Source organism: Microcebus murinus, chromosome 19, assembly GCF_040939455.1.
Source record: "Microcebus murinus isolate Inina chromosome 19, M.murinus_Inina_mat1.0, whole genome shotgun sequence".
Lineage (NCBI taxonomy): Eukaryota > Metazoa > Chordata > Mammalia > Primates > Cheirogaleidae > Microcebus > Microcebus murinus.
In genome coordinates this window covers 42,977,632-42,993,556 of record NC_134122.1, presented here as the reverse complement: position 1 = coordinate 42,993,556, position 15,925 = coordinate 42,977,632, and the positions used below count along the sequence as shown (strand labels likewise).

Sequence of the window (15,925 nt, the reverse complement as noted above, 5' to 3'; positions counted from 1 at the left end):
TCTTCCAGGAAGTCAGAAATTTTCTTAGTCTCCTTCTTTCCAGAATCTAAACGGGCACTCTTCTGTTATCATACCTGACCTTTCTGTAACATTTATTTCCTAGTCACCAGCTATCCTGATTTTCCCCCTAACTCTGACTCTCCACCTCCTCTCTCTTTTTTTTTTTTTGTTTCTTTTTGAGAACAGGGTCTTTCTCTGGCACTAGAGCTAGAGTGCAGTGGTGTCATCATAGCTCACTGCAACCTCAAACTCCTGGGCTCAAGTGATCCTCCTGCCTCTCAGCCTCCCAAGTAGCTGGGACTATGGATGCTCGTGCCTGGCTAATTTTTCTATTTTTAGTCTACAACCTGAAACCACCACCTTGGTGACTAATGTTCAAACTTTCATCTCTTTCACAGCCTTTTTCCTGAACCTGCTGGACATTTGTACCCAAATATTCCATAAGCTGTTTAAAGTCAACATCTAAACCAAATTTACCTGTCTGCCCAAACTGTGTCTCTATACCCTCTCTTTTAGCAGTATCACTTGGTCATCATAGAAGTTGTTCTCTTCCTGTTTGCTGTCTTGCCACATCATCTGTTACCCAATCTTGGTGATTTTGCTTCCAAAATCTGGTTGCTGCTACTCCTCTTTAAATTCTTTTCCATTGACTTAATTTAGACCGTCAGTGTCTTTACCTGGACTTGTGCAAAAGCCTCTTAATGGTTTTCTATCCCCAGTATAGCCTCCACATCACTTTAACGAGGGATTTCTCTGAAACCCAACGGTAGTACTGTTTTCCCCCTTTTTAAAACCCTTCAGTGGCTCCTATCTGTAGGATAAGTTCTTTATCATTATAAGCAAAGCCCTACAATCTGGTCCAAGCCATCTCCCTCTGTTCCATGGCAGGCTGTGTGCTAAACCAGAGTACTTGCTGCTGCCTGGAGCATTTTGCTCCACATTGCATGCATGTGCAGATGCTGTATCTACTGCCTGCTTTGCACACTATTACTGCCCTTCCCGTGAGCCTTCCTGGGCCTCACCCTGTCCCATTCCTCCCCTAGACGTTAATGATCCCCATCTGTATGAGCATAGCCTCACTCTGGTACTGTGCTGTAGATATTTGCATGTCTGTTCCATCCCCAATAAACTAAGTGCTCAATTGCTCAGTGGTCAGTGTGGAGTAGGACAGAGTTGAGGAAGAGCTCCAGAAGTGGCGTCCCAGCCCTGTGGGACAGAGATGAAAACAGTGCAGGTAGATAGGTTAATGACATCCCAAGTACTTACCAGTTTAGTCAAGAGATAACTAACTGCTTTATAGAATATCCTTCATTTTAGAAAAGTTCCCACCAGTACTTTTATTTAATATAGAGATTTTATTTATATTGTTTTCAGGAATATAATATTTCCACAGAAAATTTCTAATCTAATATACTATTGTTTGTAAGATACACCATTATTTTATATACTACCAAGAAAAAATGTTACCAAACTATGACACCTTATTGATTCTAAGATGCTTCCAATTGTTAAATGTGAAAAAATATGTATCTCATATTTCCATGAAATGCCATAATATATTGGTTAGTAGAGCTGAATTTGAAAACTTAAAATTCCTATTTAAAAATCGCAGTTGCATCGGAATCCAAGTAAAGTTCTTTATTTAATGATAATTAAATAAATCTCATTCTAAACTATCATTTTAAACTCTTAAAAATACATTAAAATGTGTAAATAAATACATATAAAGAGAGATTCAGATTCATTTACATATGGGGTTGTTTTCTTTGTCCCTCCCAGGTTCTGACTCGGTGGAAGCAGATAGCCAGTCAGAGTGGAGCAACATTCAGAGGAAGGTCATCCCCTGGAAGAACAAGGATCCAGAGTCAGACCTGGAGCTCATGTTTCAGGATCGTGCTGCCAAACTTGGAAAGTCGATTAATAGATTGATTGTAGTGGCCTCACTCATTGATAAACCAACCAATTTAGGAGGTAAAATTGTAGTTTTCCAAAGGAGCTTGCTTAGTATCTTTTGGTCTTAAAATTTTTTAGTCAGTCTACTGCCATGAGAGCTTCAAAGAAATGTACGGGACGCAGTGAGCTCAGCATTATATTGGAAACAATCGTGATAATTTCAGGCTGTTTTGTGCAGGACTGTGCAGGACCTGTGAGATATTTGGGGCCTCCGTGCTCGTTGTTGGCAATCTTCAGTGTGTCAAGGACAGACAGTTTCAGCACCTCAGTGTCTCGGCAGAACAGTGGCTTCCTTTAGAGGAGGTGGGTGGGAAGTAATTTATTATTAAAGTTTTTACTTTTGAAAATATTTTGTAGTGCTCTATCTTCCCGTATTTGTCCTTTTGCAATAATATATAGTAGCATAGCCTTTAATGGTTTAAAAATAATACTTTAAAAAAAATACAGGCTATTTCTTTTCTCCTGTTTCTTTTATTATATTTCACATTGGTGTATTTTTAGAAATCAATAATGTTGCATTCATTTCAGTAAAATATGTCCTGTTATGGCTTACTCTTGATTTAGGAATAATTCTTACAGATTTGTATGATGTTGGGGAGATCTTTTTTATAGTATATAAATCTGTCCTTTTCCTTTTAAAAAGACTTAGTTTAGTAAGTTGAGTTTTTTTTTTTTTTTTTTTAGCTCTCATTTTACTCTAAGCAGGGCTATAACTAAATGGTTTAATATCTATTCTTTTTGAACTAATATTAAGGTAAAACCACCTCAGCTAACTGATTATCTGCAACAGAAAAAAACAGAAGGTTATACCATCATTGGAGTGGAACAGACTGCCAAAAGTGTAGACCTAACCCAGTATTGCTTTCCTGAGAAATCTCTACTGTTGTTGGGGTAAGAAAATTCTGTTGCCCATATGTTCTCTGAGCCCCAGTCTAGAAGATGTTGCCTTTCTAATTTGCAGTTTACCTAGACTCCTGATCTTATACCCTCACTTTTTTGACTTGTAATGTTAATGGAAAACCTCCCTAGTTTGCCTTTCATTTCACCTGCCTGGGATGGTCAGGTGAACACAGAACTGACCCATAAGTCCTTTTGTTACACTTTGAGTTATTTCCTGGTACCACAGACCTGCTTCATTTGTAATCTCTCCCCGTCAGTAACGTTCAGAATATCTAAGAGTCTTCTTGCCTACTGGTCCTAGAAAGTAATAAAAAAATAAAAAAAAAGAACATCTAAGAGAAAAATTGTCTAATACAGGAAAACTTTCTGCCCCCACTTTCTTTGTCAGAAATGAACGTGAAGGAATTCCACCAGATCTGATCCAGCAACTGGATGTTTGCGTGGAAATTCCTCAACAGGGCATCATCCGCTCGCTGAACGTCCACGTGAGCGGGGCTCTGCTGGTCTGGGAGTACACCAGACAACAGCTGCTCGGGCGTGGGGAGACCACGTCACGAAGTCTGTGCCTTATCTGAGCTCAACTGCCAGTGCTGTGGAAACGTTTTTTTAAAAAAAAACTGTTTGGATTCATGAAATAGATTCTGAAATTTACTAGGATAATTTACGTTTCTTTTTTTCTTGCAATTTAATGCCAAAAGTCTTTCATGTGCCTTAAATCCATTAGTATATATTGTCCCCTTTAATAAACACTTTGAACTAAAATTGTATTGCCTCTTTAATACAATATTTTAAGCAATTGCGGAAATAAAACGTATTTTAAGAGAGATAATTTCTTTCCTAGAAACCAGTACTGTCAGAAGTGTGGACTCTGCTAACAGTAAGACAGAAGTAAAGCAGCGTTCATCTGTGAATACCCTTCAGTACCCTTATGTCATGAGGGGCCACGGGAACGTTACAGTAAAGGTTCTGAATGCAGAGGAGTCATTGGCCTCTTTTTGCTGCTTTGCATCTACTGTTCCCACTCAGCTGCTCAGCCAGCTTCCCGGCAAGTTCATGGTGCTCAGGTGATAGGCTGTAATTTGTTTTTAAAGCCGTGAACTAGGCCATAATCATTCACATTAAGTTGGTTTTTTTGAGACAGAGTCTCGCTTTGTTGCCCCAGGCTAGAGTGAGTGCCGTGGTGTCAGCCTAGCTCACAGCAACCTCAAACTCCTCCTGGATTCAAGCAATCCTTCTGCCTCAGCCTCCTGAGTAGCTGGGACTACAGGCATGCGCCACCATGTCCGGCTAATTTTTTTCTATATATATATTAGTTGGCCAATTAATTTCTTTCTATTTATAGTAGAGACAGGGTCTCGCTCTTGCTCAGGCTGGTTTTGAACTCCTCACCTCGAGCAATCCACCCGCCTCAGCCTCCCAGAGAGCTAGGATTACAGGCGTGAGCCACACATTAAGTTTTTATGAAATTTTTCATACACCACCTTTGCTCAGAGCAAAGAATGGTTAGAAATGGTCTATATTCTGACAATATAAACATGAACCCAAGGGAGTGGAATCACTCTTGTATGTCATTATCGAAACTAGAATGAAACCCTTGATGAGTATGGATTTACTGTTTGTGTTCTTGATTTTTTTTGTTGTTCAATATTTAGATTATTTCATTATTTAATGGTGGCTATTTATTACCACCCAGCAATAAAATTATGTCTGGTCCCTTTTAAAAATATTTAAATTTCAGACTTCCTTTACCTGTGTATATCTTTAATCCTATAGTTTTATTTTGAAATGACTTCTGTTTTGCAGAAGGGTTGCAAAGAGACTGCACAGTTTCCATACACCCTTCACCCAGATGCTTCCTAAGTGATCTTATATAATAACCACAGTACATGTATCAAAACTAAGAAACTGACATTGATAATGGTGCTATTCACTAACCTACAGACTTTATTCAGATCTCCCATTTTTCTACTGTCCTGTTTCTGTTCCAGGAGCCAACCCAGGTTACCAGATTGCACTTAGTCATAGTGTCCCCTTGGTCTCTGATCTGATAGATGTTCAGTCTTTCCTTGCCTTTCATGACCTGGACACTTTGGAAGAGTACTGGCCAGGTACTTTGTACATGTCCCATAATTTGGGTTTGTCTGGAGTTTTCTCATTAGAGTGCGATTATGGGTTTTAAGGAAGAACACTACAGTGATGAAGTGCCTTCTCATTACTCGTGTTAGTATGTGGCATCAGCAGGACCAACTACCTCGATCATTTGGAGAAGGTTGTGTTTGCCATGTTCTTGTCCGCACAGTCCTTGTCCTTTCCAGTCTGTTAACAGTGAGCCACTAAGCCCAGCAGCCTACACTCAAGGGTAGGGAAAGTAAGCTCCCTTTTGGAGGGAGGAGTGTCAAAGAATTTAGGGGCACCTATTAAGACTACCACAGTAATTAATGGGTATTTGGGGGGAGATACTTGGACGTTAGACAAATTACAGGCCTTTTTAGCAGATGGAGCTAGGGAATCTGTCTACCAGCCTGTGGATGGCAAATATGTAGATGTCTCTGTATTTATCAGTGTCTAGGACGCGAACAGAAACATGAGTTCTTACTGTTATCTCTGACACCAGCCTAGCACCGTGGGGTTCATTCTAACATTCACTTCTTGCTTATTTTTAACTGCTTTTACTGACATAAATCTGGTTCACATTACCTATATTAAGTGTTCAACCCTAGTATATTAATACACATAGTTTCAGAAATTGCTAATTGAACAACTGTGTGTAGTTCATTTTGCCTTTAGCCTTACAGCATCCAGTCAAAACACCATTTTCTGAAATTATTTAGATCAGTCCCTTTCTTGCCCACCTCTTTCAATGAGGTTATGCCATATAGTAGTTATGTGGTCAGATTCACTTGTCACAACCTTCATTCCATACTGGAAACTCCCCACCCCTCCCCAATATCCTGGTTGATTTTATTTTAATGTACAAAGTCACTCTTAGAGTGTACAGTCTGGGTTTTGACAAGCATACTCATGGATCTGCCACCACAGTGCTGTGGAGAACACTTTCATCCCCATAAAAATTCCTTTGTGTAACCCCTTCACAGTGAACCCCTTTCCCCATCCCCAACCATTGGCAACCACTGATCTGTTTTCTACCCTAGAGTTTTACCTTTTCCAGAATTGTATAAATGGAAGTGTAAAACAGCCTTTTGGGTCTGGCTTCTTGAACATAGCACAATGCACTTAAGCTTCATGTATGTTGTGTGAATTAGAAGTTCATTTTTTCTTATTGCTGAGTGGGATTCCACTGTATAGATGAACCACAGTTTGTTTATCCACTTCTGTGTTGTAGGCATCTGGGTTGTTTCAAGTTTTTGGTGATTATCAATAAAGCAGTTTTGAATAAACATTCACGTGCAGGTTTTGTTTTCGTTTCATTTGGTGACAGTGGGATTGCTGGTAAGCATATATTTAACTCTGTTAAAAAAAAAAAAAAGAAAAAACCTATTTTCCAAAGGACCTCTATTTTGCATTCCCACCAGCAGTAGATAAGAATGACTATTGTTTATACTTGGCATCACTTGGTATTGTCAGCTTTTAAAATTTAAGCGATTCTCATAGGTGTGTTGTGATGTGTCATTATGACATTAATTGGTATTACTCTAATTTTTAATAACATGGAGCATCTTTTCATATAGTTTTTGTTATACATCCTCTTTTGAGAAGTATCTAGTCACATAATTTGCCCATTTTTTAAAACTTATTTTTCTTAAGAGTTTATAAAAGTTATTTATTCTGGATACAATTTCTTCATGAAATGTGATTTGCAAACATTGTCTCCCAGTCTGTAATTTGTCTTTTCATTCTTTTAGTACTGTCTTTTATAGAGCAAAAAGTCTTTAATCTTGATAAAGTTCAATTTAGCTTTTACTTTATGGATTGTGCTTTTGATGTTTTAGCTAAAAATTCATTTCTAAACCAGAGATCACACAGAATTTCTTCTAGAAGTTTTACAGTTCCACACTTTACATATAGGTCTGTGATCTATTTTGAGTTTGCTTTTTGTATATAGTGTGAGGTATATGGGGGGGGGGTTTGTATTTGGATATATAATTTTTCCAGCACCATTTGTTGAAAAGATTATCCTTTTTCTGTTGATGTGCTTTGCACCTTTGTCCAAACTCAGGTGACTCTATTTGTGTGGGTCTGTTTCTAGACTATGTTCTTCCATTATGTCTGTCCATTTGCTCATACCATACTGTCTTGACTACTATAGATTTATAATGTCTTGAAATCATGAAATGTGACTCCTTCAACTTTGTTCTTTTCTGAATTGTTTTGACTATTTTTGTTCCTTTGCTTTTTCATATAAATTGTAGAATCAGTTTGTTGATATCTACAGCAAAGCTTGTTGGGATTTTGATTATGGTTGTGTTGAACCTATAGATCAAACTGGGGAAAATAACAATATCAAATAACATTAAGCCTTCTAATCCATGAATACAGTATAGTCATCCCTAGGTATTCATGCGAGGTTGTTTCCGAGACACTCAAAATCCACAGATGCTAATCCCTCATATAAAATGATGTAGTATTTGCATATAACCCATGTAAATCCTCTCACAGGCATACCTCATTTTACTGTTTTGCTTTATTGTGTTTGGCAGATACTGGTTTTGTTCGTTTTTTTGTTTTTTTACAAATTAAGGTTTGTGACGACTTGAGTTAAGCTTACGTCTGTCGGTGCCATTTTTGCAACATCATGTTTTCACTTTGTGTCTCTATGTCATGTTTTGGCAATTCTCACGATATTCCAAACTTTTTTATTGTTATATCTGTTAATGGTGATCAGTGATCTTTGATGTTACTATTGTAATTGTTTTGGGACACTAAAAACTGTGCTCATACAAGACAGTGAACTTAATCCATAATTTGTGATCTGACCGCTCCATCGACTGGCTGTTCCATCTCTCCCCCTCTCCTCAGGCCTCCCTATTCCCTGAGGCACAACAATATTGAAATTAGGCCAATTGATAACCCTACGATGGTCTGTAAGCGTTCAAGTGAAAGGAAGAGTCACACATCTCTTACTTTAAATCAAAAGCTTAGCGAGGAGGGCATGTTGAAAGCCAGTATAGGCCAAAAGCTATTACTAGACTGTGCCAAATAGCCAAATTGTGAATGTAAAGAAAAAGTTTGTAAAGAAAATTAAAAGTGCTACTCCAGTAAACACATGCGTAAGAAAGTGAAACAGCCTTATTGTTGATATGGAGAAAGTTCAATGGTCTGGATAGAAGATCAAACCAACCCCTACATTCCCTTAAGCCAAAGCCTAATCTGGAGCAAGGCCCTAACTCTCCAATTCTATGAAGCCTAGGAGAGTTGAGAAAGCTGCAGAAGAAAAGTTTGAAGCTAGCAGAAGTTGGTTTGTGAGGTTTAAGGAAAGGAGGTGCAAGGTGAAGCAGCAAGTTATCCAAGAGACCTAGCTAAAATCATTGATCAAGGTGTCTACACTAAGCAACAGATTTCAGTATAATCAAAACAGCCTTCTATTAGAAGATGCCATCTAGGACTTTCATAGCTAGAGAGGAGAAATCAATGCCTGGCTTCAAAGCTTCAAAAGGGACTAATGCAACTGTTGACTTTAAGTTGAAGCCAGTATTCATTTACCATTCCAAAAATCCTAGGGCCTTTAAGAATTATCCTAAATCTACTCTGTCCATGCTCTATAACTGGAACAACAAAGCCTGGATGACAGCATATGTTTACAGCATGGCGTACTAAATATTTTAAGTCCACAGTTGAGACCTATTGCTCAGAAAAAAGACTCCAAAATATTACTGCTTATTGACAACACACTTAGTCACCCAAGAACTCTGATTGAGGAAGTAACTGCAGGTGTGGTAGAAATAGCCAGGAAACTAGAATTTGAAATGGAGCCTGAAGATGTGACTGAATTGCTACACTCTCATGATCAAACTTGAAAGGATAAGGAGTTGCTTCTTGTGGATGAACAAAGAAAGGGGTTTCTTGAGATGGAATCCACTCCCATTGAAGATGCTGTGAATATTGTTAAAGTAACAACGGATTTTGAATATTACATAAACTTAGTCGATAAAGCAGCAGCAGGGTGTAAAAGGATTGAGTCCAATTTTGAGAAGTTATACTGTGGGTAAAATGCCATCAGACAGCATTGCATGCCACAGAGAAGTCTTGTGAAAGAGAGAGTCAATCAATGGAGCAAATTTCATTGTTGTCTTGTTTTAAGAAACTGCCATGGCCACCCCAACCTTTAGCAACCATCATTCTGCTCAGTCAGCAGACAGCACCATGAAGCAAGACCCTCCACCAGCAAAAAGATTACAACTTGCTGAAAATTCAGCTGATTAGCATTTTTTTAGCAATAAAGTTTTGACTACAGTATATACATTCTTTAGAAATAATGCTATTGAATATTTAATTGACTATAGCATAGTATAAACATAACTTTTATATGCACTGGGAAACCAAAAAATTCATGTAACCAGCTCTATTGTGATACTTGCTTTATTGCAGTGGCCTGGTACTGAACCTGCAATATCTCCAAGTTATGCCTGTCCTTTTCTTTCTTTTTTTCTTCAGACAGTGATTGAAGCTTATTCTATAATGGCAATAATTCAAAAATAACCCCCTTGTTCAAACTTAGCCAGCTTCTTCTTACTGGCTAAATCTATGATGATGTCCCCATACAATGGGATACTGTGATTCCATTGAGCCATCTGCCTGTACTTTCAATCTCTAGATTACTTACACTACACAATGTAAACACTATCTAAATAGTTGTTCTACTGTATTTTTAAAATCATTTTTAATTGCATTTTCTTTTCCTATTTTCAATCCACACTTGGTTGAATCTGTTGGACGTTCAACCTGCAGACACAGGCGGCCAACTGTATAGCTCTCCATTTAATTACATCGCCTCTACTTTCAAGTGTTATGTAGTTCTCAGCATCCAGGCCTCCATATGTTGTAAGAGTTATACCTAAATATTCCTCTTTTTATTTTGTTGGTACTATTATAAATGGTATATTTTTCATCTTAAATTCTAATTGTTCATTGCTGATACATAAAAATATAATTTTGCCTATATTGACCTTATCTCTCGCAACCCTTCTTTGACTTATCATTATAGTTCCAGTTTTTTTGTCCATCTTATGGTATATTCTACAAGATAATTACACTATCTGTGAATAGAGCCAATTTTATTTCTTCCCAATATGTATGCTTTTTATTGTTTTTTTTTTTTCTGTCCTACTGAATTAGCTAGTAATCTGGTCACTGTCTCATCATTAAGTATGATATTAGCTGTAGGATTTTTTTATAGATGGCTTTTATTATTTCACCTGTATATTTTAAATTCAATCTACTTTCAACCTCATTTTATAGTGCCTGTATTAAGATGCCAACTCGCAGGGACATACAATGACAATCTACTTAATTCAGTTTCTATTTGTATCTATGATAAATAATATTTTCCTACTACCCATCCTCTAATTCAAAAAAAAGCACATGTATTTTTATAATAAGTTTTAATTTTTTTCTTAAAATGTAGATTTCTTACTAAATTATAAGTAAGCATATATAATACCATTTTATTTCAAGTCTTCATGGATCTTCTATTCCTTGATCATTTCAGTTATTAAGTGTTGTATACAGGGAACAAGTACTGATGTTTACCATGATTCAAACTATAGTCTCACAGTTAGTGGAGCTTTTTGAATGTCCAGAAAGAATAGTTTCAACCATTTTGAAAAGTTCAGGAACAGCTTAGGATTTTGCCGTTCTTTTTAAAGGCTGGGATTTTCCTGCTTCGAATTCTTCTTTAAATTTTAAGAAGTCTCTTCTTTTATCAAAATATTTTACCTGTTGAGAAAAACAGGATTTGAAATACGGGCAGGTTATGCAGCTTAAGTTGTAAAGCAAAAGCACAGATTTAAATGTAACAAATTAAATTTACACTATAAATTGTATAAGTGGTTTAAGTGATTTATATTCTAGAACCATTTTCAATCAGGGCCTTTGATGAATAAGCTACTCCCTGGACAAGACAAGTGCTTTAATGGGGAATAAATAGAGTCATTCCTCTCCTTTGTCCCTTCAGCCAGCAGCAAGACTGGCTGAAGAGCCTGCACTCAGCTCTGCAGTGGGAGGGCAGTGGGAGAGTGGGAGGGTTTATTAGCCAATAGCTTGGAGAAAAAGCAGTGAGTTTTAGGGGGAGAGAGAGAATAGAAGTGGACTAAAGTGGGACTTCCCAAAGAGACTAGGCCAATGACTCCTAACCACGGTTATCCCCCAGAATCCCCTGTGGAGCCAGAGCCCTGTTCAAGGAAGGGCTCTACTTCTAAAAATTCATTAGATCTGAATGAGGTCTAAGACAGCTTTTTAAAAAAATGTCCAAATGATTCTGATATTTAACCTGAGTAGAAAATCACAACCAGGCTGTTGAAAGCTCTCACAGGGACAAAGTTCTCCTGGGAAAACGTGAGGGTGGGGTGGGGGTAGAACCTGCCAACGCTCAGGTCACGGCTTACGCCTAATGGCTGGCTCTTCATCACCCACACCAGAACCCCCTGACCCCCATCACCAGGGCCCCAAGTCACTCTTTGCTCTCAGCCTCACTCTGCTTTCAATCACCTTGGGACCAGAGAGAGGAGAATAAGACCACCCAGGAGGAGAAAGTACAGGCAGTAGTAGTAGCAAGGTGTCAAAGGATTTATCTTTGATGTCAACCCCAATTCTGACATTTTCCATCTATTCTTAAACCAGGAGGTGCTCTGAATGCATCTAAGGGGAAAACCACTGTTGCACATTTTCTGCTTGAATTATTATCTAATTTAATCATAAAGTCCCATGTTTATCAGTTTTCTGTTTATACTTTTGATCTTCATAATAATCCCACGAAATGGGTTGTATCATGCTGATTTTACAAGTGAAGAGTTCATCTAAGGAAATTTCTATTCAATGCATTCCTCCCCAGCTCAGCCCACCAATATGACCCCCACTCTCCACCCCACCCTTCTTGTGGTCTCCTGCAAAGCCCCAGACTACGCATTTAAAAATTTGAAGTGTGAAAGGGTAAAGACCCTAAAATCACTTGATTTCTAAAATTATCTATTCTCAAACTACATGGTATACTTTGGAGCAGCATGAAAAAGAGCGAAAAAGCATGTTCAAATCCAGGTTCAAATCTCATAACAGCAAGTTGGGCCTGCCTTAGAATTACAGGTCTGCCACTTACTGAGTAATTAATACTGTGAAATTTATTTCAATGCTCTGAGCATCAGCTACCTCCTCTAGATATTGAGAGGAACAATACCCATTTTAAAGGGTACTGATGAAGATGAAATGTCAAGCACTTAGCACGTAGGGCCTCTTACTAACCTCAATGTTAGTTCCTTTCCCAATCCCCTCTTACACTAAGGATGGGCAATACACAGCCTGAATACCTGTCAGTGAGACAGAACCCACGACATGAACCCTTTCTTTCTTCTGCTTACCAAACTCCTTTCTTTATATTTGGGTATAAGACTATATGATTTTGTGTGATCAACTGGGAATGCTTTATTTTTAATAGTAGCTTTAGGCTCAGAAATTTGCCAACTCCTGCCCAAGATTAAATACTACTCCTTCAGAAGATCCCCACTTCACTTTACCAGTGAAGTGAGCTGGAATTTTTTGGTTATTGTTCATATGTTTGTTTGTTGTGTTTTTGAACGATCTTTAATGTGTCAGGTGACATCCTCCAAAGAGTTGACTAATGTAAGTATATAAAACAAGCCTGGATTACTAGACAAGGTTTTCTCTGCTTTTCAAAGAAACTATTGGTTGACGTAACTCAGTGCTTCATTTCCTAGCCTACCACTCACACTGTGAGCTCACTGTATTTTAACAGGGAACAGAAACACATCAGTGTTACTTACCCACTGTTGGGGACAACTTGATTCAAATGAGCTTCTTAACTTCTTGCATTGAGAAGCATCGTCTGTGTTCTCATCTAAACACTTCCAGTACTCGTCCCGGGCACCCCAGCAAGCCTGCCTTTCCTTCATGGTTGGGGCTGCCATTCCTAGGGGTATCAAGCTGTTGGCCAAAATAACATTTGACATTAACAATGAACTAGTCTCCACTCTCAAAATCAAGAAAAAAAAATTAACAATGGACTAGTAATCTAAAGAGAAGGCAAGGGAAAGAAAAAAAAAAACGGACACTGCCCCCTTCCTTTAAAAAAAAAAAAGTTATGCTTCGGGATATTAATGATGCAACTGAAACCAATCAGTTCTCTATGAATATACCCTAAGAGCACTCGCTTTGGCTTATCTCATATCCCTGTGTACTCTGAAGCACCGCTGGGGTCGCAGTGTGGTCTCAGAAAACCCAAATTAGAATTTCGGCGCTCTCACACCCTCCGCCACTTAGGGCGGCTCACTTATTCTCTCCAAGCCCGTTTCCCCACCGGTAACGCGGGGATAGCAGTGCCCATTTTACAAGGTTGCTGTTCGAACCAAAGCGCTGTGCAAATAAGTGTGCGGGGACACGACCACCACCGAGCAGGACTAGGAGTGTCACGCCGTTCTGCACGAGAGACACCTGCGGTATGAGAAGAGCAAGGGACCTCCCGGGCCCATTCTCCACGCCCCGCCCGGACACACCAGCAAGCCGGCCTCCCAGTCCGCCCAGGTCTGGCTTCCCTTCGGCGCCAAGGGGAGGAAAGGGTCACGCAGCTCAACAGCCAGCAGAGGACGGCGCAGTGCCGAGTTCGGGCGCTGCAGGGTCGCCTGGCCGGCTCGAGTTCAACAAGTGTAGCCCGCCAAACCGCAAAAATCAGTTCATGCGGCCAAACAGCCGGTCTGACGCTGACCCTCACGGGCTACCGTTTACTTTTCGAGGAGGGGCGGGACTTCCTGTTCCGTTCTTTTTTACCAGCTAGGCTTCCGGCCTGGGAGGGCAAGGTTGCTGGTTCCGACCTTGCGAAGCTGGAGGGTAAATGGGATTCGGTCGCTGCTGAGAGCGGCCTTGGCCTTGTTAACGTCTATCTCTTTCCCTACGTTTGTTCATGTCGTTGACGGACTATGCCTCTTTCGTGAATTTAAATTTATATATATTTCTCGCCCGGGACCGCCCGGAAGGCTTAACGTGCGAGCCCTGCCGGACAAGGCGAGCCGACCCTTTTCGGCTGCAAGTTTGCACCTGAGGATGCGGGAGCTGGGCAGGGCGTGAGGGAGCAGTGACGTCTTAACTCCGCGCTTCATAAATTAAAAAAAAAAAAAAAGAACAACGAAACCGCCCCAGAAAGAGGCGGTGACGCTCCAGGACCTCATGGCAAATTAATGTCCAGGCTGAGAAGCAGTGAACTACAGATTGTTCAAGGGAGTGGGGAAAATAAATATTTGTATTGCTTTAATCTCACTGTGGCTTTTTTACTCCCTTAACCGCCAAGATTTTTTTAAAAAGGGAAGAGCTGCTTCATTTCCTTGCTGCTAAGTCACACGCAGGTTGAGATGGATTCACTCCCACTACAGATTTCAGCTCGTCATTATCCACCTTGGTCTCAGGTCACCCCCCGTGGCTCATTTTCAAGATTAAAATCACCAAAACTGAACTCAAACCATCCACGTACTGCGCATTCCTTACCCACATACTTCCCAAACACTTAGTTGATATTTCTAGCTGTCTACACTGCATTGGTTCCACGACAGAACTCGTATTCAAAAATAACATGAATTTTTGACTTATCCATGGTTTCACAAAAATTGCTCTGAAAAAAAATTTGAAAGATAATCACAAGCCAAAATATGCATTTGAAAGACTAAGGATTGTACCCTCACAATAAAAATAAAACAAGAAATGTCAAAGTGAAATGTCAGAGATATCAACTGTCAAACTTAATACTTAAGAAAATCGGACATTCCATACTTAATAACCTATAATTATTTAAATAAACTTCACTTTTCTGTATGAATGTGTATCTTGAAATTCTTAAATGAATGATTGGTCTGAGAAGGATCATCTTTTGTAGAATTGACTCACAGAGAAGTAAAAATAATGGTCATACAGAACATTTATAGCACTATTACCAAATGTTTAATGAATTTAAATATCATGTCACTGTAAGTCACATTTTTCACCAATGAAGAGCACTGTATGTGCTCTTCGAGGTCAAAGGTCAGTATACTCTACTGCTAGATGTCCCTGCTGGTCTGTGGTAGGCCCAAGGCACAAACAAGGAAAGTGTTACCAGAGAGGTTCAATGAATTGCAGTAACATTCCCCAACGGACCCCCACTGGAGATCTGTGGTTTGGCAATCGGGAAACACTGATTTAAACCACAGAGCAAAAACAACCAGAAAAGAGGAATTCTGAGGTGTTGATAAAAAAAAAAGAAAATTGATACGGGATAAGAAGTGCAAAGGCCATATCCACCTTCTAAAATCTTGAAGACTATGGGTAAGTAAAAGAATGTAGGTGCCATAAGATGATTTCACATGTGCTGTTTTGACACAAAGAGGGTGTAATCTCCCAGCCTATGTTCGGAGGAGGGAGGAGGCGAAGAGAAGTCAGTGTGAAGAGGTGGAAGACGTGTCGTGCTGGCTGTTGCCATCCAGAGGACATTTCGTGTGGGTGTTCTCTAGTCTGAACTAAGCAGATCCCCAAACCACTGGCAGGCAGCCCCAGACGGACTCCGTGGCACTGGAAACGTACGTGTTGTTTTTCTGTTACTGCCCACAGACTTTTATTTATAATCTGTACTGTTTTACAAAGCAGTTATCACAGACACCTACTCAGGGACACAAACAGGAGAAAGATTCCTTTGACTCCAGTGTGGCTCCAGAGAGCCTTCTGAACCTCTTTTGGAGCGCTGTACTGGCTCCCTGTAATCTTCTTCCTACTAACTATAGGTATGCTAGGGGTGTACTCCCAGACACTGCCCCTTTTTCCCCCTTCTGCATTCTGTTCTCCTAAAGTGACTTGATTTGCCCTGATAGCTTCAGTTAGCACTTCTATCACAAATGCTTGCAAGAGTATGTTTTGATCCTTAAGAGAA

At 39.5% G+C, this 15,925-nt stretch overlaps 2 protein-coding genes across 4 annotated transcripts in view; one reads left to right on the top strand and one right to left on the bottom strand.

Annotated features, from left to right (window-relative positions):
- TARBP1 (tRNA guanosine 2 -O-methyltransferase TARBP1) overlaps nucleotides 1-3,615 on the top strand; it is a 78,333-nt gene extending 74,718 nt beyond the window's left edge. The window contains exons 27-30 of the mRNA XM_075995470.1: nucleotides 1,780-1,971; nucleotides 2,132-2,256; nucleotides 2,708-2,844; nucleotides 3,242-3,615. Of these exons, the coding sequence (XP_075851585.1) occupies nucleotides 1,780-1,971; nucleotides 2,132-2,256; nucleotides 2,708-2,844; nucleotides 3,242-3,428 (641 nt within the window). The 3' untranslated portion in view covers nucleotides 3,429-3,615. The remainder of the gene's footprint in view (nucleotides 1-1,779; nucleotides 1,972-2,131; nucleotides 2,257-2,707; nucleotides 2,845-3,241) is intronic.
- Nucleotides 3,616-10,395: 6,780 nt separating this feature from the next.
- Nucleotides 10,396-14,753, bottom strand: COA6 (cytochrome c oxidase assembly factor 6). 3 transcript variants are annotated; one of them, XM_012738251.3, is made up of 3 exons: nucleotides 13,533-14,753; nucleotides 12,804-12,963; nucleotides 10,396-10,746 (listed from the first exon to the last, which is right to left on the bottom strand). In XM_012738251.3, exons 2-3 carry the CDS (start codon nucleotides 12,945-12,947, stop codon nucleotides 10,651-10,653), a joined length of 240 nt encoding a protein of 79 aa, XP_012593705.1. In that variant the 5' UTR covers nucleotides 12,948-12,963; nucleotides 13,533-14,753; the 3' UTR covers nucleotides 10,396-10,650. The 3 variants fall into 3 exon arrangements, with proteins under 3 accessions (XP_012593705.1, XP_012593701.1, XP_012593703.1); XM_012738247.2 differs by having other exon boundaries at nucleotides 13,471-13,591; XM_012738249.2 differs by lacking the exon at nucleotides 13,533-14,753 and adding an exon at nucleotides 13,386-13,478.
- Nucleotides 14,754-15,925: the final 1,172 nt, after the last annotated feature.